This window comes from Trachypithecus francoisi, unplaced genomic scaffold, assembly GCF_009764315.1.
Source record: "Trachypithecus francoisi isolate TF-2019V2 unplaced genomic scaffold, Tfra_2.0 Lachesis_group10, whole genome shotgun sequence".
NCBI lineage: Eukaryota > Metazoa > Chordata > Mammalia > Primates > Cercopithecidae > Trachypithecus > Trachypithecus francoisi.
The window spans coordinates 46,404,515-46,426,476 of record NW_022681455.1 but is presented as its reverse complement, the minus strand read 5'-3'; the positions used below and the strand labels follow the sequence as shown (position 1 = coordinate 46,426,476).

The following is a 21,962-nucleotide window of genomic DNA, read 5'->3' as shown; positions in this document are numbered from 1 at the left end:
GACAGATGACAGATTTTACACCTAGAAACATAAATTTATTTTTCTTTTTTTTTTTTTTTTTATTATACTTTAAGTTCTAGGGTACATGTGCATGACGTTTATATCATGTATAACTCCCCAATGCAATCCCTCCCTCCTCCCCCCTCCCCATGATAGGCCCCAGTGTGTGATGTTCCCCTTCCCGAGTCCAAGTGATCTCATTGTTCAGTTCCCACCTATGAGTGAGAACATGCGGTGTTTGGTTTTCTCTTCTTGTGATAGTTTGCTAAGAATGATGGTTTCCAGCTGCATCCATGTCCCTACAAAGGATGCAAACTCATCCTTTTTGATGGCTGCATAGTATTCCATGGTGTATATGTGCCACATTTTCTTAATCCAGTCTGTCACAGATGGACATTTGGGTTGATTCCAAGTCTTTGCTATTGTGAATAGTGCCGCAATAAACATACGTGTGCATGTGTCTTTGTGGTAGAGTAATTTATAATCCTTTGGGTATATACCCAGTAGTGGGATGGCTGGGTCATATGGTACATCTAGTTCTAGATCCTTGAGGAATCGCCATACTGTTTTCCATAATGGTTGAACTAGTTTACAATCCCACCAACAGTGTAAAAGTGTTCCTATTTCTCCACATCCTCTCCAACACCTGTTGTTTCCTGACTTCTTAATGATTGCCATTCTAACTGGTGTGAGATGGTATCTCATTGTGGTTTTGATTTGCATTTCTCTGATGGCGAGTGATGATGAGCATTTTTTCATGTGTCTGTTGGCTGTATGGATGTCTTCTTTTGAGAAATGTCTGTTCATATCCTTTGCCCACTTTGAACAGGCAACCTACAGAATGGGAAAAAATTTTTGCAACCTACTCATCTGACAAAGGGCTAATATCCAGAATCTACAAAGAACTCAAACAAATATACAAGAAAATTTATTTTTCTTGAGATTTGTATTTAAAACTATAGAAGACTCCTTCAGGAAATGAATATTTCTTGTTTTAAAGAAATCTTTTTCTGAAAGTCAGCAATTTCTCATATTTCTTATTTTATTTTATTTTATTTTATTTTACACAGTGTCTCGCTCTGTTGCCCAGGCTGGGTCACAGTGGCATGATCACGGTTCACTGCAGCCTCAACTTCCCAGGCTCAAATGATCCTCCCACCTCAGGCTCCCAAGTAGCTGAGACCACCAGTGCATGCCACTATGCCCACCTTGTTTTCATTTGTTTGTTTTGTAGAGATAGGGTCCCCTTATGTTGTTCAGGCTGGTCTCAAATTCCTGGGTTCAAGTGATCCTCTCACCTTGGCCTCCCAGAGTGCTGGGATTATAGGCATGAGCCACCATACCCACCCTCTTTAATTCCTTTTTTCTGATAAACCTAGGTAAAGTTAAATGTAATGCTTTTCATTTAATAAAAATATTAACAGTGATTATCTTTAATGTATGGGTCACTTTGTCCTTATGTTTGTTTATATTTTTCCAAGTGGTCTACCATGACCATGTTATTTTCTAAAAAGAACAACACTGTTCCTTTCAAGTTACAATGTCATTCAAAGCTAGAGCTTGGCAAATGTATGAATTAGAAGCTTGACATTACCATCACTTGCCCATAACCTTTAACTAATCACTTAACCTCTTTTGGCCTTGGTTTTATGAAATTAAAAAATTGGATTGAAATTTATATTTGATGATTTTGAAAAAAATTCTCCCAGACCTGTTCGTTTGTTTGTTTTGAATTGTTCAAACCCTTTGCATAATTTACAAGATCAGAATACATCAGAGAAGATTCTTGATTTTAAATGTTGGTGGAATGTCTTTGGGTTTTGTGTATCCCTACATTCACATCCCACGTTCTATGCAGGTCTGCTTCTGACTGGTGATGGGGCCTTAGGCATATCATCCGCTGCTCTGTGCTTTGCATCTTTCAACTTTCAAGTAGAGGGGTTGGAATCAGTCACCTCTGGCATCCCTTCCAAGAATAGAGGTTAAAGTGATGCTGGAGAGAAAGCTTGATCACTGAGACCCTGTGGGAAAAGCAGTTACAATTCAGTGAGATCAGGGAATCTGCTGCTTATATCATCCATGACGCACAGCCTGAGGATGGTCTCGTTCTCATGGATGTACTGCTTCATCTTAAATGTACCAGAATTAGGCAACACCAAGCAGCAGAAATAAATCCTTCCGGGGATACTCCTAGGCAGATTGGGGTTCACATTACCAATCAGCTCAGGTCAAAGCTTGCACCATTTGAATATCTCTGCACATTCTCTTCTTCACTTGTTCATGGGAACTTCCAACAGTGTCCCACCTACCCAATGCGTTCCCTCTTTGCAGTGGGGAGGAAACTCAGTCAAAACAAAGAACATGCAGATAACATGATAATAATCAAAGGAAAAACAATGTCGTGATTGTAAGAACAAACCAGTCAACAAGAGTTAATGCATTAATTAATGCAAAGAACTGAAAACTATTAACACCCAAGGACAGTAATGGTAATTCTCAGTAGCACAATTATATAAATCAGTTTATTCATAATCAGGAAGTGCTTAGGTCTTAAATGGTCCAACACGTGTCTTCTAAACTGGTACCTCTTAAACTTCAATGGGATACTGATTATCTGGGGGGTCTTGTTGAGATAAAGATTCTAAATTAGTAGGTCTAGAGACTTGTGACCTGAGATAATGCTTATTTAGGAAGCTTCCAGGAGATGCTGCCACTGCTGATCTGTTATCCATAAGTTGGACTCTAAGGATGTAAAACACTTAGAACAGTGTCTGCATTTAGGAAGAACTCGTGTTAGTGATGATTATTATTTCTACTAGATGCAAGAATTCCAACTCTCCATATGCTCGTGTGCTGCAGGAGTACCGAGAGTTGTGCAGCAACAGCCATATTTTTAAGCTGAATAAATAGAATCATTTTGTAAACTCATTTATGAACTGTTATGGAATAAACATTTATTCTGTAACTTTTATTAGATCACAAATAAGTAGCCCTTGGTAGAAAGCATATTTATGGAATGAGCGTACTTTGCTGCTGAGAACTGCAGAGAAGGCCTGCACGTTTTGACAAGTTCCACTCATCAAGAGGACTGTCACATCTCTCCAGTGAGCTGAGGACCACGGTTTCAGAATTAGTAACTCAGAGGACCAGCCAATTGGTAACCACATATCCAGTGTGCCCAAGACAGTCCTGAAGTCACAGCATAATTAATAGCACCCCCCTCCTAGCTTGGACAATGCATTGTATAGTCTTCCTAAATTTAGTGGACACTATCTATAAATTACTGGCTTTACCCAGCTTCCCTAACTCTCCCTAAACTTTCATTTCTACCACATGGAGAGAAGGGAATTCTCAAATGTTCTTGCTTAACTGACAATGGTTTTGGCACTGAATGATGCCTGTATTCAACAGTCCTGAAGTTTTGTGTGTAACACACACACATACACACACTCACGCCCACACACACGGAGGAAACCAAGTTTCATCAATATGATCCAATTTTCAGGCACTTCTAATCTGAGCGGCTTATGTGAAGCTCTCTTCCTTTTGACAGAACCAGCTTCTTTTTCATTTCCAGTCATTTCTCTAAGATTGCAGAAGAATTCTTCATACTGCTGCTGGTCTATGAAATATGCATGAGAAAAACTGACTGAAGACAAAAGATGTGTCCATCCCACTGGGTGAGATGCACTGAAAGGGATGAAACCATACTGATCCAGCTTCCCTCTGCCATAGACAGCCCTCTGGGATGAAATCTACATTCTGTCACTGACGAGCTGACCACCTTAGGCAGATGGTTTAATCTCTTTTAACTCGTTTTTTCATCTGCCTCATAAGTTTATTGTGAGAATGAAATAAATTAGCACATGTGAGGGGGCTAGTGTGGACTTGGCATATAGATAGCATTTTAACCTAAGTCATATCTAATAAATTCCCACATGAAAATTTAACCACTGTGCAAAATTGCATTCCCAAATTTTGGGCAGTGTTAGCCATAGCCGAAGAGTCGATTTTGTTTCTAGTAAATCCACTTCAGCCATGATAGATGTTGACTGTCATGTTTCAATTTGGAAAGGCTTTCCTTCAGGTCTCTTGTGTCCTGAATCTGTAATTGGTTGAAACAATCATTTTTGTTTCAAATCTTAAGGACTTTGAACATGAGAGATTTAATTTTATGTAAGGTTTCATCATTAATATACATTCTTTTTTATGTCATTACATAAAGAACAGAGGAAAACAAATAAAATAGAAAAGGTGAGATGGAGAGGAGGAAGAGAGATTAGGAGTATAACAAGCTGCACACTTTCTAAATTTAATGATTGAATCATAAGAAGTTCCTTATATCTGCATCTTAAAATAATGCAAATGCCATTTTGATTTCATGGGAAAAATAAGTTAAAGGATATGTTGCTGCCTTTGAAAAGCTTACTTTGATCATTTGCCAAATGGCAAAATGAGTGGATTAAATTTTAAATTGCCTGTCTTCAGAAGGACGTGATATGGAACATATTTAGGATTTAGCCCTTTAATTTAACGATAAACTTATTAAAAATGTCCTCATCAATTATTGATAGCCCGATTTTAAAACAGAGCCTTCACCTCAATGTTGAGAAGGTAGGAACACTGCTTGTTTTTAGAAGTACATTTTCTACTTCTTTCAGCTACACCACTGGGTAGCATTCTGGAAAGGGGTAATTTTTTAAAGAGGGTCCAAGCTGGTGAGCAGTTTGCCTATCTGCATCAGCAGGCTCATGACCCGTCATTTAGAATTCAAATGGAATGTATTCAATGAAGCATCTTGCTATTAAATACATGTTGTAAAAAATATGTGAGTGCTGACTGTTAAAATACCAAAATCTCAAATCTCATTTGGTTTATGTTTCCTATAATTATGTAGGTATTTAATAACAGATGTTATTGTGCAACAAACAAGGCCATTCCTAGCAAAATATGGCTTAGGACCAACTATTCTTTTTATTCTCTTCTTAATCCCTTAAAATACCTTTCTTTTTGAAACAACATCATATTAATGTAAATATTTAAATCCTTTGATAATGCTGCTCTCCTGCCTGGAGAATTCTGAAGTCTTCCACTGCCACGTATTTCCACACATACAAATTCTATCCACCTCTTATAGGCCATTTCTTCCTTGACCACCCCCTATACACACACACACACACACACACACACACAGGCATGCACACGCGCACACTCTCTGATGGCACATTATTCTGAAATATATTCATAATATTTTAAATAGTAAGAGGAATTGGAGATTAAAGCTCCATAGAGGAAGGATATTTGGTAGGGGGGTAGTCAAGAAAGACTTCCGGGAAGAAATTTGTATAATTTTATTTTGGCATCCCTGTTTTATTACATTACGGAGGATCTTAAAACATATGTTCAGTGTGCATTTGTTGCTTTGGTTGAAGGATAACTTTGAAGAAAAGAACAAATTCACCAAAAGGTACTGTGTGGGAGGGAGGACTGTTCTCTCAACGTTGTCTGGTTCATTTCATCACCAAGTGATCCCTTTCCAAAGTATAGGCATCTGCATACACACAGTTGGCACTCAATAATGAATACATGAGCAAAACACAAAAATGACACCATTCCTGCCCTTGAAGTTCTTGTAATCCAGTTAATGATGGCACATTTGCCCTCATTAACAGCACTGTTAAGGGAGCACAGCAGAAGGATGTCTAAACCTTAATGGGATTCAGGACAGATTTCTTGGATTTGAGATATGAGCTAGGACTTGACAGATAATTAGAAAGTTATCTGGAGGAAAAGGCTGTTACTGGCAGAAGAAAGGGCAAATGAGAAGACTTGCAGACACAGCATAACCTGCCTTTGGGAACCTGTAAAGAGAAGTTTGGCTGGAATAGGCAACAAAAGCAAAGGAGAGGTGTGAGATTAGTGGGGTGGGTGATGGCCATTTTATGAAGGGCCTTTAATGCCAAGCAGAGCCTTATTCTAAAACCTATGGGGAGCCACTAAAGAATTTTATAGAGGAATGATATGATCAGAATTTTCTCTTTTACTTTATTTATTTATTTACAACAGAGCCTCACTGTGTTGTCAAGGCTGGTCTCAAACTCCCGAACTCAAGCAATCCTCTCACCTTGGCCTCCCAAACTGCTAGGATTACAACCATGAGCTACTGCATCCAGCCCAGAATTTTCTCTTTTAGAAAGCCCTCTCTAGCAGCAGGCTTCCAAGGTTGATTCTTGGGTGGCCAGACAGAGACCAGGGAGACCAAGTGCAGTCATGGGGTCAGCCACAAAATAGATGGCAGGATGAACAGGGGACTGATGGGAGACGTCCTGAAAGGTCCAGAGAACACAGGGCTTGTTGAGTAGTGGGATGTGGAAGTGAGGGAGAAGGAAGAGATCAGGATAACATTTAGGTTGCCTGCTTGAGCAACTGGGTAGAGGGGGCCGTTTATTGTGATAAGATGAGTGGCAGATTTAGAGGCTGTAGCATAAAAAAAAAATGGCTTGCGGGCCATTACATGGAAGACACCTATTGGAAATCTCAGCAAAACAATTGAACATGGGGTGTGGAGGTCTGGAGATGGCTTTGTCTAAAAGACAGTAGAGGCGTGTTGGGAGAAGAGGAGAAAGGAACCAGGTAGGAGGGGCTTACCTACTCTGTGTGTGAGCTTCTGATGTTTTCAATAGTCACTGGCATCTTTATCCTTTGCTCGTGGTCTCTCTGAGCTCCAGCTAATGGTGCAGGATCCCCAAAGGGAAAGATTGAAGGCAATTACCCAGTTGATTTCCTCCTTAGAATGATTTCATTTACCATGTTGTTTTGTAAAGGCCATGTTTAAACCTTTACAGACAAAAAAGAAATTTTGTGGTTAGCTTGGGCTCTACATTTTAAGTAGATAATAACATCAATAAAATCAAGTTAGTTTAATTAGAGTTGATTTCATAGGAGACATTTTGCTGATATTCCTATAATTGCTCTTTACAATCTTTGAAGATTATATACCAGTACAAGTATGGATATAAATATATAGATAGATGTAGACATAGATATAATATACTTGATTCTGGATATAGGGTGATTTGGATATAGAGCTAATAAGCCAAATACAGGCATATAAACAATCTGAGATTAATAACAGCTCATACACACTTACTGTGCTCAGCACCTTTTAAAGTGATATAAATATACTAATTTACTTAACAGCCAGGATACCCCTATGAGGTAGATACTGTCATTATTTCTATTTGATAGACAAGGAAACTAAGGTATCAATGGGTAAGTACATTGTTCAAGGCTGCACAGCTGGCACCAGCATTTAAACTAGGTAGTGTAGCTCTAGAGTTTGCTAGTATCATAACTTTATACTGCCTCTTCTTACCTATATCTTATAGATAAATGACTATTTAAACGAATTTAAAGTAAAATTCCTGTCCCCTTGTGAGACTGGATAAGCTGTAAAAGAGGCTGTGCATTTCATCAATTACACATGCACAATTAGAGCCTATATCTAATCAGGCCTGATAACAGCCACAGACGTTTGTACAGATTAATGATCAGAGAAGAGGAATTGATGGGCCAGGGAAGGTTGAAGCTGTCAGCTTTTAGGAAATGCCCTGAGCCAAAGCAGCCATTGATGTTGTAAACTGAAATGTGGCAGCTATAAAAGGACTGTCAGATCCTTCCTTTGCATAAAAAGTATTTATTACCATGCACAGAAGCCCACTTTTGTGGCATGTAACAGAGATCTGTATTCGTAACTACTCACTCAGAGGTCTTTAGTATGCCTCGTCCATCCTCCTCCCCATCCTGAGGACATGTGGAAGAGCTCCTTTCTGCTACTTCCTACATTTTCATAGACCCATTGGGAGACTTAGAAGTGTCCTGGTGCAGGCAAGAGGCTTGCAGGCATCCACAAATGGTACCTTGCTTGACATAGCCAGGCTCTATAGCCTCTGGTGAGTGCCCCACCAGAACAAGCCCTGGGTTTGGGAGATGAGAGGGTCTCACTCAAAGGATGGGCAGTCACTGCCTGGAGTCAGAACAACAAGAGCCCTAGGCATGCAAACCATGCTGCCTTTTGGTTCCTCTCTTGGTCCATTCACCTGCCCCTACTTATTGCACAGCTTCCAGGACAGGTTCCAAGCAATCCCCTCACTTGCTCCTCTTCCTCGGTCTCCATCTTGGGTACTTACAAAGTGGATTTAGGCAAGGAAAGGATGTACTCAGCCATCTATAATAGGGTGCATTGACTTAAACTTTGCAGATTCAAGTCTCTTGACTCTCTGGGTGTCTACAGAGAAATGGAGAATTGCTTGCTGTGAGAAAAACTCCATGTGTTAATGACCAGAAATGAAATAATGTGAGAGTATAGAAAAAACAATGTTTTGGGGTTTTTTTCTGTACAGTACAGTGATAGAAACACTGTACTTGTTTTAGCTGTTCTGAAAACCTGGACTCCAGATTATTTTGTGACTGCACAGTACATACTTGACACTCTCTCGAGCATATTTCCTGGAGTTAAATGAAGCTTCAGCTTTAGGGCCCTCATTTGCATTGGTCTTTACCAAGACTTGGTGGAGCCCTAGCATTGTGTTCATGTGGTTATATATTTTTGCAAAATTTGCAAAAGTTATTTCTTAATGATTTTTGTTCTCATTCTTAAAAAACAAACCTCCAATGTTTGTGCTTAGTTGCTTAGTTGTTTTTTTGTGTGTTTTGGTTTTTTTGGGGTTTTTTTGTTTTTGTTTTTTGAGACAGGGTCTTACTCTGTCACCCAGCCTGGAGTGCAGTGGCATGATCTTGGCTCACTGCAACCTCCGCCTCCCAGGTTCAAGTGATCCTCCCATCTCAGCTTCCAGAGTGGCGAGATCACAGGTGCGCAGCACTATGTCAGGCTAATTTTTTATATCTGTGCTTAGTTTTCTATTATTTTGCTTAAGGAAGTCTTCCCAAGGTGTGAAATCTTTGGGTTCCATAATGCTTGGATTCACCCCTGCTCTGCCTCCCTCGTTCAAAGGTTATTCCAGTTAATAGTCCTCATACATGTTTTTGTTTGTTTTGGAGGCATTTGGGTTTTTTGTTTGTTTGTTTGTGGGCTTGGAGATTTTTCCAGTTCTAAATGTTTAGATGATGACTAAATAGAATCAGAGAAATGGAGATTTCTTTAACTAAAGAAAACTAAAAATATACTTTTGCATAGCAATGTTATTCAGCCACAGTGAACTTTAGGACCGCTACTGGGAAAGAAATAATACAATGAGACATGGATCATGCAACTTGCTCCACTAAGAGAGGTGTGTGATGAATCCATGAGGTTTTAGAACAAAATGGCTTCTTCTAGGTTTGGGGCTGAGTATTAGATCTTTGTCTCTCACAAGAACTCAGCAAGAAAGGATAAAGGCTTCTGTACCTTTACCAGTAAACTATCTTTTCTTGAAGCAGTTATATGACACAGCATCTGTCTGCTTCTCTTGTTGGTGAAGAAGGATCGCAGGATTCCTCTTTTCACAATGATTTTTATTTAGGTAGTATCAGGACCACAAATGGAACAAAGCATAATTTCATACAATTTTGGCTGGCCTAAGAAATCCTGATAGGTTAAAGTCCAGATGTGGGAACTCTCACACACAGGCCAGTTATGCCCATCACATAAGGAGTCTGCATCCTGAAAGGTTTACAATAGCAGTCCCTTGTTCAGAAGGTCCTCCTGAAATGCCATCACATCCAGAGTGGTCCTTCAACATGGAATTTGCCCACGGCTTGTCAATGGTATCCATTGAGAAGTGATAAACATAAAGGAGTGGTTTTACTCTTTGGCAGTTTTTAGGAGGTATTACCTGACAGATGAGAGCCTTGTGATTTTGAGAGATGCTGAATTTCTTATTAAAGCAATTTATGCCCAAAGGGATCATAAATATAAAAATGAAAAATATATAAAACATATAGCATCATTTGGAAAGCAGATAAAAGTGCCATTGGACTTCCCTAGTAGCTGTTTCTTCAAGGTCAGCACTGTTCTTTTGGATTGGCAAGGAAAGCTGGTTTTCTTATTCCTGTTTTGGGACTTTGCACTCCTCTGCATGTATCAGTGACATTTATGCAGTATAAATAACTTGAACTCACTAGTTTTGGTTTTGCTAACTGGCTAGTTGTGTGACTTTGTGTAGGTGATTAGCTTCTCTGGCTTGCAGTTGCCTTCTGGGTAATACGGTTTGGCTCTGCGTCCCCGCTCAAATCTCATCTCGAATTGTAATCCCAAGGGAGGGACTATAATCCCCACCTATCTAGTGCGGGAAGTGATTGGATCATGGGAACAGTTTTCCCCATGCTGTTCTCATGATGGGTGAGTTCTCATGAGATCTGATGGTTTCATAAGGGGCTCTTCCCCCTTCACTCTCTCTCTCTCCTGCTGCCATGTAAGACGTGCCTGCTTCCCCTTCTGCCATGATTTTAAGTTTTCTGAGACCTCCCCAGCCATATGGAACTGTGAGTCAATTAAACCTCTTTTCTTTATAGTCTTGGGTATTTATTTATAGCAGTGTGAGAATGAACTAATACACTGGGTTTCTCAAGGATGACAAAAATTCCAATTCTCCCTCAAAGGACTTATTGAGTATTCATTGAGATAATATTTTAGAAGTTATGATTTGTCTGCCACCTGTCTGATTTAGAGTTAAATTGAGGGTAACATTTTAATATCCTAATATTTTATAAAATACTTTGGAGTTTTATGTTGACCAATCAAATAGAGCATGTTGAGCACTTCCTGATTACTGAGGTCACTGCTAAAGGCTATTGATTGAAAAAATAATAATACTTGCTTACATTCTGCTTGGAAATTCTAACAGATCAATTGCTGCTTGTTTCATGTTCTGTAATTACTGAAGACAGTGCTCTCCACACGACAATATCTTTTTAATGAGGATGCTGGACGTATCCTTCTGCCTGATTTTTAGATCAGGCCCATCTTTATTCCATAGACCCTGTGAACTGTATAACTGATGAGGGTTACTCTATCCTATTAATGTTAAGAAAGATTACAGGCAAAATGTTGGCCTACTCGTTGCAATATTTAAGGATCCATGAGAAGCTTTTCAGCTTTTCAGAACAGACCTCATTCTTGGCTTCAATGTATGTTTCTACCCTTGTTTCCCCCTTTTTATCTACTGGTTTTGTATTTTACTTTATTTTATTTTGCCATAATATACCATTATAAGCCATGTTTGAGTCTTTTTAAAAATGTGGGGTGCAAATAAGAAACAAATAATTATAGTAGAGGTGAAATAAGATTTAAGGAAAACCATAGTAAGCCTCTCTAAGACAGCAATAAATACCTGTGTCCGTACATTTCAGACTACTTAAGAAAAGCAAATACATCTAAAGGTAGAAGCCTTAACATCCACAAATGTTCATAGTTGACACTATATAATCATTTTATTTCAAATATGGCCCGAGTTAGGCCTAGATCTGTTTGTTATTTGGTAAGCAGCACACTCACATCTTCAGACATTCTACCTGGAACATATTTTATTTTATTTATTATTATTATTACTATTATCATTATTATTATTATTATTATTATTTTCGAGACAGAGTCTTGCTCTGTCACCCAGGCTGGAGTGCAGTGGCGCAATCTCGGCTCACTGCAACCTCTGCCTCCTGAATTCAAGCGATTCTCCTCCCTCAGCCTCCCAAGTAGCAGAGATTACAGCCATGTGCCACCACGCACAGCTAATTTTTATAATTTTAGTAGAGACAGGGTTTTACCATGTCAGCTAGGCTGGTCTTGAACTCCTGACCTCAGGTGATCCTCCTGCCTCAGCCTCCCAAAGTGCTGGGATTACAGCTATGAGCTACCATGCCCAGCCTCCAACCCCTATTCTAACCTCTCCCACTTTCTTCTCTAGAGCCCATTATTGATTTTCTCAGAGTACCATTTGTGCTCTACAATAATCACTCCACATCCTCTCCTTACCAAATCCTTCGTTGCTCTGGGCAATGCTTATTCCCTAGCAATTACACATTGCTAGGCAGATTACCCTCCAGTTCCCCACCTCTCAAGCCCTGAATGTGAGGCTTAGAATTCCCTGGCATCCCCCCATGCTTCTAGGTTGTTGTTCCATCCCTTTTTGTAGATGATCTCTGTGAAGCCCCTGCCCTCCAGTTGAACTCTTTTCTTTCCACCTATGCTGCCATACCCTATAGCTCTCCAGGTCACTCCTCCTGTTTCTCATGCAGCTCATCTGGCTCATGGTTGTCCCTCAACTCTGTTTCCTGTTGTCCTCCTGAGTCGGTGGTCATTATGCAACCCTCTCACCTCGCTATTCTTTATCCTCTATTCCCATCATCCTCACCCTGTCATCCCTCACAATTCCATTCACGTGCCTCATGTTGACCCTTAGGGCATCTAACACTGAAAACCTTCTGAAATCTTAAACCTACAAAATTATCTTCTGGGTTTACAATTCTTTTGTCTACTATTTTTCCCACTGTGTCATTCCTATGAAACTCATTTATCTAACTCATCCAGAACCTTGAAGTCTCACATCTTCCCATTCTTTCAGTCGAATGTGATACTCCTGGCTTCTCTTTTCTCCTCACAGCCTCTCATAGTCAGGCATCTCATTGCCTACTTGCCAACCCTTTCAAGTTATTCCTTCATCTTTCTTCTCCTATGCCTCAACACACACACACACATACACACACACACTTGTCTCGTACTCTTCACCTTGGAATGACCCAAATATCCACTTCCTCCTCTCCTGGGGGGGACATGGTGTGATTATATTAGGTGCTCTGTATTCTTCCCAGAGTCATCTGGTTCTGTAGGTCTATGAGACTGCCTATATTTGTTTCCTGGGGCTGTTATAACCAAGTGCCACAAACTGAGTAGCTTAAAACAATACAAATTTATTATCACACAATTCTGAAGGCTAAAGTCCAAAGCCAAGGTGTCAGCAGTGCTACCATCCCTCTGGATCCCATAGGAGAATCCTTTTTTGCCTCTTCCTAGCTTCTGGTGGTTTGCTAGCAATACTTAGCATTCCTTGGCTTGCAGAGGTGCCACTCCACTCCACTGTCTTCACAGGACACTCTCCCTATGTTTCTCTGTCCTCACATGGCTCTTTTCTTATAAAGACACTAGTCAACTTAGATTAGGGTCCCACACCACTTCAGTACAACATCTTTTTAACTAATTACATCTTTGATGACCCTATTTCCAAACAAGGTCATGTTCTGAGTTCCTGGGGTTTGGACTTCAACATACCCTTACTATCTCTTCTCTCTCCCTCTTCATTAGTTTCATTTCTTCAGCCCATCAGTGTTTCCCCACACTACCAAAAATCTGCTTGTGACCATGACTTCCCATGTAGTTATCCCAGCTCCCTGGTTTTCATTGCCAAACTCTATTTCCAGCTTTTTCTCTGCCCTTCACTCCTCCATCTGTAATTCATCTATTACACATCTGTTCAAATAGCTCTCTCAGTAAGGTCATCAGCATCAGTCCATTTGTCAAATGCAGTGGTGTCATCTCCACCTTCACCCTATTTGACTTTCGTGCAGTATTCGATACCAGCATTATCACACTTCTTTGAAGGGCAGCTCTTTTCTGACCATTATGTTGTACAATTAAGGGTCTCGCTAGACCTCCTGTCTTTCCCCAAGCCAACTGGATCCTTACTTCTGAGATCCTATTGTACAACAGTTTTCAGTGTGTGGTTTACAGACTCATGAGGGATCCCAATACCAGTTCCTATGTTGTCAAAACTATTTTCATAGTACTACAAAGGTATCATTTACCTTTTCAACTGTGTTGACATTTATACCCACGGTACAAAAGCAATGGTGGTTAAAACTGCTGGTACTTTAGCATGAATCAGTGCAGTGCCACCAACTTGTGCTAGTAATACAGTCATGTGTCGCTTAACCTCGGGAATACCTTCTGAGAAATGTGTCTTTGGGTGATTTTGTTGTGTGAACATGATAGAGTGTACTTACACAAATCTAGATGGCATAGCCTACTGCACATCCAAGCTCTGTGGTATAGCCTATTGTTCCTAGGCTACCAACCTGTACAGCATATTATTATACTAAATTCTGTAGGCAGTTGTTACACTTAAGTATTTGTGCATTTCAATATACCTAATCATAGAAAACTTATAGTAAAAATATGGCATTATAATCTTGTGGGACCACAGTCAGATATGCAGTCCATTGTTGACCAAAACTTCATTATGCAGTGCATGACTGTATTTCTATTCTTCACAGCCACACACTCACAGTTTAAAAAAATAAAAAAAAAGAAGAAGAAAGCAGGAAAAGAAAGAAAATGCCAATTTTACTTAGAAATGTCCTTGATAAGCCAGTAAGTTTTATTCATTTTATTAACCCTTTACCCTTAAGGGCACACCTTTGTAATTTTCTGAATAACAAAATGGGAAGTACACACGAGAAGTACTTATGTGGCATCTGGAAATAAAATGTTTGACTGGAGGAAACATTCTAAGCTGTCCTAAACTGCCCTTGGTACTTTTCTCATAGAACACCATTTTTACTTGAAGAAGCAACTGACAGGAAAAGTATAGTTATGGACACTTCGGTATTTGGCAGACAGTTTCTCAAAAATGAATGAAGTGAATCTGCTGCTATAAGAAAAATAACTGACAGAATGTGTTGCCCATAATAAAGAATGAGCTTTCAAGCAAAAATACAGTTTTGGAAAACTTGTATCCACCAATGTGAATTCCACAGCTTTTGAATTTCTAAAGACTTTTTGATAAGATAGATGGTAGATTAAAAGTAATGGCAAAAACCACAATTACTTTTGCACCAAACTATAGTATTAATGAATGTGATTTTTAATATTGTATTGAAATCGGTCAGTTTGGAAAAGTTACATATTTCAGGGAACCAATGTTTTCTAAATGATTAATGTACACTTATGAAATCATTGGGTTAAAATTTATTCAAAGTGCAAAATAGATAAATGGATCTTAATAAAATCAGGTAAAATGTTATGTGATTATGCAGTACACTTTAAGAAACTACTACTTTTTGAGTTTTGATGAGATATCAAGGAAGAATACTCACAATTATTTGAAGGGCTGTTAAAATGCTCCACCCTTTTCTGACCACATATTTGGATGAGGCCAGCTTTTCTTCATACCCTTCAGTCAAAACAACTTCGTGCAATAGATTGAATGCGGAAGCAGATATGAGTTTCCAGGTGTCTTCTAGTAATTTGGAAATTAAATAGATTTGCAAAAATGTAAAACAATGTCAATCTTCTCATTAAATTTTTTCTTCTTTTGGAAAACAGTTATTTTTCATTAAAAAGTTTATGTTAACAAATAAAGGGTTTATTATTACTTTTAAATGGATTTATATATAAATATTTTCAAGTTTCTCAGTTTTAATTTCTAGTACCATAAACATTGTTTTATTTAAAACCCACATTTACAGAAATTCTTTAGGATCCTCAATAATTGTTAAGAGTGTAAAGAGGTCCTGAAACCAAAGAGTGTGAGATTGCTGCTGTAGAACTGTATTCAAACAGGGCGCTACCAAGAGAACTGACGTTCAAGGAGAAATTAATAATTTATTGGGTTTGCTGGGTAACAGAACTGGAGAAAAATGGTAGCCAGAGGACAACAAAATATTATTGTGTCCCTGGTGAGAACCTGTGCATCAAGACTGTAGAAGATTTTCTGTAATGGCAGGTGAAAAATTCCTACTGCTAGTGCTTTTGGTGACACTGTTTTGCCTCAAGGTACATCTAGTGGCTTCATTGTGCTGGATCTGCCTCTAACTAATTTGGTCTGGTATCCTGTTGCCTCAGCAAATTATATGTTTGTAATGTCACTAATGGAAACAAAAATAGAGAAGGCTAGCGAGTTCCTATTCTTGGACAACCGTCACCCCTACAAATAAAGTTCCCAAAAGGCCTGAAAGGAGAGGACATGCTGAGTAAATGTCAGCTGTTTATTATTATCATCATTGTGGACTTTAAGCCCCATATGATCCAGTGAAAACCCTGGCCCCTGAGCTCTGGGCTACACCCCAGGTTTGGTGCAAGAGCTCCTTTTGTTTTTCAGCTTAAGCCCAAAACAAGGAATATCAAAGAGTTTCATGTCAATGGCCAACTCTAACTTGGTGGGAGTTGGTGCCTGGAGCCCTCTTTTGAGGATCAGTGGGAACAAGATGTTCTTGATGACTGCCTTACAAAAGAGGTAGCACATTGTCAGCACCCCCTAAGCCTAAAAGCTGGACTCCTTGATTCTTTGCGCTTAATGCAGTCTCTTGAGGCCAAACTGCTCTGATAAACTGCGATGTGAAGCACAAAAATGAAATACGAAATGAAAAGGAAAGAATTAGACTCAAAGGAGAAAAGCACCTCGCTTTCAAAGGCTAGCCTTAACTGCCCATGCTTAGGCATTGAAGAGGTGATGAGAAAGTGAAACTCCCACCCTGGAAATGGAAAAACATACCAGCCACAAAGAAGACCCAAGTATTCTGTCCTTAAAAATAATATTGTACTCTGTATAGAAATAGGAGTTTTTAATCTCTTAATTCCTCCTATTCCTGAAAACTTCCCAAACTCATCAAACTACCAGCTGTGATTTGATCAGTTCAGAGTACTCTCATTGTGAGGAAACAGAATTCATTTTAATCATCAGGATTCCTGCTCAGGAAAACACAGTATTGGTGGGACAGAATTCCATAATGAGACTCCTTGGAGTGGTAGCTGAAGCCCTGAGTCTGGGAGTTGGCTGATCCCAAGGCTTGAGAGATGAGGAGAGACAAAAAACCTGCTCTGCATAAGACAAGGAAAAAGTCTTGTTTTGTTCATGATGGGAAAAGGAGTATAAGAAAAAAACAGAATGAGAGAAAGAACCCCTCAAATCTCCACAAATGTCATTAAAAAAGCAAAAGCTTTTATTGTATTCTTTGGGGTCCTTGGACTGGTATAAAAGAGAAGAGTGTGGGCAAAAAGGAGTCAAAGATAGGAGGGGCGATGGGGGAGCTGCAGCCTGGGGATTCTCAGAAATCGGCAGCAGGATGTGGAAGCATCACCAACATGGGCTTGAAGGTCTGATACAAGTTCATCTGGATGCCCAAGAGGCAGGAAGACCTTCCCCGAAGTTTGAGTTACTCTTCCTGTGGAGCCTCAGAAGTCAATGTTTTTACAACCCCACCTCACTATATTGATTCCCTTAGATGTGGTCACCCTTTAGACTTGGGTCAGTGTATTGTATACATCTCTTGCTCTTATTAAAATAAGCATCTCTTCCTATCAACCTGGCAGTATAATTCTTCATAGAGTTGACAGTATCTCTCTTGTTAGGGTCACAAGGACTTTGGCCTGGTCTTGGCTCTGCCACTGACTCCCTGTGCCCATGGGTAGGTCCTTATCTTTTCAGATCTCAGGGTTCTAATTTGTAAAATGGTGGAGGTGAGGAGGAAAAGGTTGAGTTCATCATCTCTTAAGTCCATTCCTAGTTAAAATTCTATGAATCTTGCAGTATTAATATTTCATGCATCTCCATTCTTCCTTGTACTCACTGTTTTGAGAAATTACCTTTTACTGTTGAAATAAAAGAATCAGGTTGGTTATATATATAATGTCCTTAGTGGCAGTTTCTCTATTAAGAACACACTAGCTTATAACATATACTAGTTTTCTTATAATAAGGATATTTTTATGGCTAAGAGGAACCATACAGATCAGACAGATGTTATTAACATATATACCTATATATTTTTTCTTTTTTAATTCTCTAGTTTTCTGTTATGCCTTTCCCCAGTGTTCTGGGTGTCCTCTAACTTGTGTGTATCTGCTTCACCTGTTAGATTGTTAGATGGTTGAGGGACAGAACAATGTGATACTCATCTCTGTATCCTCTTAAAGTCTAGAGAGAGACTTCTCCACATACAAAGTGAGCATTTAATAGATACTTATTCAGTCGAATTGAAACTATGTATTGAGTCTAAATTTTTTAATTATTGCTTTATATTGTGATAGCTTAGTTATGCTGTAGGAATAAAATAATTCTCAAATCTCAGTGATGTAATGCAACAGAGATTTTTTTTTCCTTGCTAAGGCAAAGTTGGCTATAGAATGGGGTTGGAGTAGGGAGAAAACTATTTCTGCTTCATACAGCCACTCGGGGACCCAGAGTGAAGAGAATCCTGTTTCTGACAGCTGTACCTTTTGAAACACATGGCCTCTTCAGAGAAATAAACTGAAAAATTACTAAAGGGCTTTCTTCTGCCCTCTACACATATTTCGTTGACCAGGACTAATCAAATGGTACTGCCTGACTAGGAAACTGGGTGGTGTGGATCCCATATTTTTAGGCAAGAAAAGTGCCCACCCCTCCCTAGTCCCGGCATGGTGGCTCATGCCTGTAATCTCAGCATTTTGGGAGGCTGAGACAGGTAGATCACTTGAGGTCCGGAGTTTGAGACCAGCCTGGCCAACATGGTGAAACCCCACCTCTACTAAAAAATACAAAAAGTAGCTGAGTGTGGTGGCACATGCCTGTAATCCCAGCTACTCAGGAGGCTGAGGCAGGAGAATCACTTGAATCCAGGAGGTGGAGATTGCAGTGACCCCAGAGCATACCACTGCACTCCAGCATGGGCAACAGAGCAAGACTCTGTCTGGAAGGAAGGAAGGAAGGAAGGAAGGAAGGAAGGAAGGAAGGAGAGAGAGAGAGAGAGAAAGAGAGAAGAGAGAAGAGAGAGAGAGAGAGAGAAGAGAGAAGAGAGAAGAGAGAAGAGAGAAGAGAGAAGAGAGAAGAGAGAGAGAGAGAGAAAGAAGGAAGGAAGGAAAGAAAGAAAAAACGAAAAGTGCCCCCAAGATTGGTAATCACTAATGTTTACCCTGTGCTTTACTCAGTAGCTCCAGTATTTTGGAGATAATGAACTTCTTTGAGAATCTGATGGTCATTACAATCCCTCTCCTCTAGAAACACTCAACATTTTGCATAATTTCCCATGTGTTTCATGTATTTTGAACCCTATTCACTGGTTCTCTAGAGAACCTTAGACCAAGATTATAAATCCTTCAGGCATGTTTTGCACCTGGCAACAGACCTACAGACAAAAAAAAAAAAAATACATTACTGCTGTTCTATTTAAACTGTATGTTATTAACAATCTATTTATTTAGTTGTTTGTTTTTATCAGATATGGCATCATACAAGACCCATGGCCAACGGATTTCCCTCTGTGTTTGTTTTTATCAGGAAAAATTTGAGGGACTGTTCCGGACTTATGACGACTGCGTGACGTTCCAGCTATTTAAGAGTTTTAGACGTGTCCGTATAAACTTCAGCAATCCTAAATCTGCAGCCCGAGCTAGGATAGAGCTTCATGAAACCCAATTCAGAGGGAAAAAATTAAAGCTCTACTTTGCACAGGTAAGGTGATTGTTTACCAAAGTTATTCTTTTTGCCCTACGTTATTTTTTACCATTTTAAAATGTAAATGAAGCCCTTTCCATTTTCAGATTGGTTGGTAGTCTATAATTAATTCACTGAGAAATAGACCCACATCATGATTCCCAGACAGGAACAGCTTAGTGGCTAAAAACCAGGCTCTAAGAGTTGCCAACCAGAGCAAGTTGCATAACCTCAATGGGGCTCCATATTCTCATCTGTAAATTGGGGATGATCAGGATCCATACCCCATACTGTTGTTGTGAGGATTGCATGAATTATTGTGTGTTTAAGTGCCTAATATTTGGCAAATACACGGTAAATGTCAGGTAGTAGTTATAAGAAGAATGATGTAATCACAGCTACTCCTAACCTTCCTATCAGGGTTATAATTAAAACTTAAATTATATGACAGCTTTAGTGGAATGTATAACTTTTCAGTGATTCATATTTATGAGAAAAGGTTACAGATATATGGAAATTAATTTGTTTCATCCAAAAATCAATTCTAGCTGTTCCAAAACGAAATGGGTAATTCTTGGCAATGCTTATAAAGTTCACAGCAATGGAAATCAATATCCATCATGTTCCATTAGTGCCCTCACCTCATCACTAGATACCTTGATCCATCTCTTAAGTGATCTGTTAGTATGGTTTCCACCTTTAGACTCTACAGAGATGGCACAGTGAAAAGAACACAGATGTTGGCCCTGCATCCGTGTTCAAATTCCATCATTGCTATTCTCATGTGTGTGATGTGGACCAACCTCAGTTTCCTTGTCTTTAAAATCTCACCCCATTCCTTAAAAAGTTAAGCATTGAATTACCATTTGACCCAGCAATTCCACTCCTAGGTATTTAAAACAGGTACTCAAACAAATATATGTACGCACACATTCACAACAGCATTATTCACAAAAGGTGGAAACCACCCAAATGTCCATCAATGGATGAATGGATTCGCAAATTATAGTATGCCCATATGATAGAATATTATTCATCCATAGAAAGGACTAAAATACTGATAAATGCTACAATGTGGATAAACCTCAAAAACATTATACTAAGGGAAAGGAGCCAGACACAAAAAGTCACATATTCTGTGATTCTATTTATAGGACGTATCAAGAACAGGTAAATCTGTAGAGACAGAAAACAGCATGGTGATTGCCAGTGACCAGTGGGAGACAGGAGTGGTAGTAACTGGTAATGGTAGTACTGGTAGCAATAGGCAGAGGAGTTCCTTTAAGGTGATGAAAAGAGCTTGGATCTGGATAGAGGTGGTTGTTGCAGATTGGAAATGTACTAAATGCCACTGAACTATTCACTTTCAAGTGGTTAATTTTATGTTATGTGAATTTCACCAAGGAAGGAAGGAAGGAAGGAGGAAAAGAGAGAAGGAGACAAGGAAACATTTGGCAGGTGCATGGTGGGACAGTGGACTGGCAGCATCAGCGTCGCCTGGGAACCTATTAGAAATGCAAACCCTCGGGCCGGGCGCGGTGGCTCAAGCCTGTAATCCCAGCACTTTGGGAGGCCGAGACGGACGGATCACGAGGTCAGGAGATCGAGACCATCCTGGCTAACACGGTGAAACCCCGTCTCTACTAAAAATACAAAAAAACTAGCCGGGCGAGATGGCGGGCGCCTGTAGTCCCAGCTACTGGGGAGGCTGAGGCAGGAGAATGGCGTAAACCCGGGAGGCGGAGCTTGCAGTGAGCTGAGATCCGGCCACTGCACTCCAGCCTGGGCGACAGAGTGAGACTCCGCCTCAAAAAAAAAAAAAATGCAAACCCTCAAGCCCCATCTCAGGCCTCCTGAATTAGAAATGTGGGGGCTGGGGCTTAGCAATCTGGGTTTTAGTAAGGACTGCAGGTGATTCTGACATACAGTAAAGGTTGAGATCCACTGTTTTCAGGATTAAATAAGGCAATTGAGCACATGGTATGTGGTAAGTGGTAATTATTATTACAGTCAGGTTCATCGGTTCATTTGTCACAGGCTGAAACTAAACCCACATTTTAATGTGCCAACATGACACATCTGAAGCCATGATGAATAAGTGTCTTCATCTCTACTCTATTTGAAAGGTTCAGACTCCAGAGACAGATGGAGACAAACTGCATTTGGCTCCACCCCAGCCTGCCAAACAGTTTCTCATCTCGCCCCCTTCCTCCCCACCTGTTGGCTGGCAGCCCATCAACGATGCCACACCAGTCCTCAACTACGACCTCCTCTATGCTGTGGCCAAACTAGGACCAGGTAAGCTTTGCAGCCCATTTTAAAAGTAAACATTTGTCAGCAACCTAGAAAAGCCAAATGAGATTAACAACCTTGAAATCCTGGGTTCACGGTAACATTCCATTTCTAATGGGTTTATTCTTCTGTGTGGACAATGAGAGGGAATGATGGATGAGAATGCAGCGTTTGCACCAGTTCAAAAAGCAACTCGGGAACCTGTACTAAAATGGTGTCAAGTCCGTGCAGCTTCTGGACTGCAATGCAGATATTTTAAGATCCAAC

The 21,962-nt window shown here is 39.8% G+C and overlaps 1 protein-coding gene across 3 annotated transcripts in view; it reads left to right on the top strand.

Moving 5' to 3' along the window:
* Nucleotides 1–21,962, top strand: part of RCAN2 (regulator of calcineurin 2) — a 259,974-nt gene that overhangs the window by 218,299 nt on the left and 19,713 nt on the right. For all 3 annotated transcript variants that reach the window (XM_033217381.1, XM_033217380.1, XM_033217379.1), the window contains 2 exons: nt 19,248–19,421; nt 21,530–21,701. In XM_033217381.1, the coding sequence (XP_033073272.1) occupies nt 19,248–19,421; nt 21,530–21,701 (346 nt within the window). The remainder of the gene's footprint in view (nt 1–19,247; nt 19,422–21,529; nt 21,702–21,962) is intronic.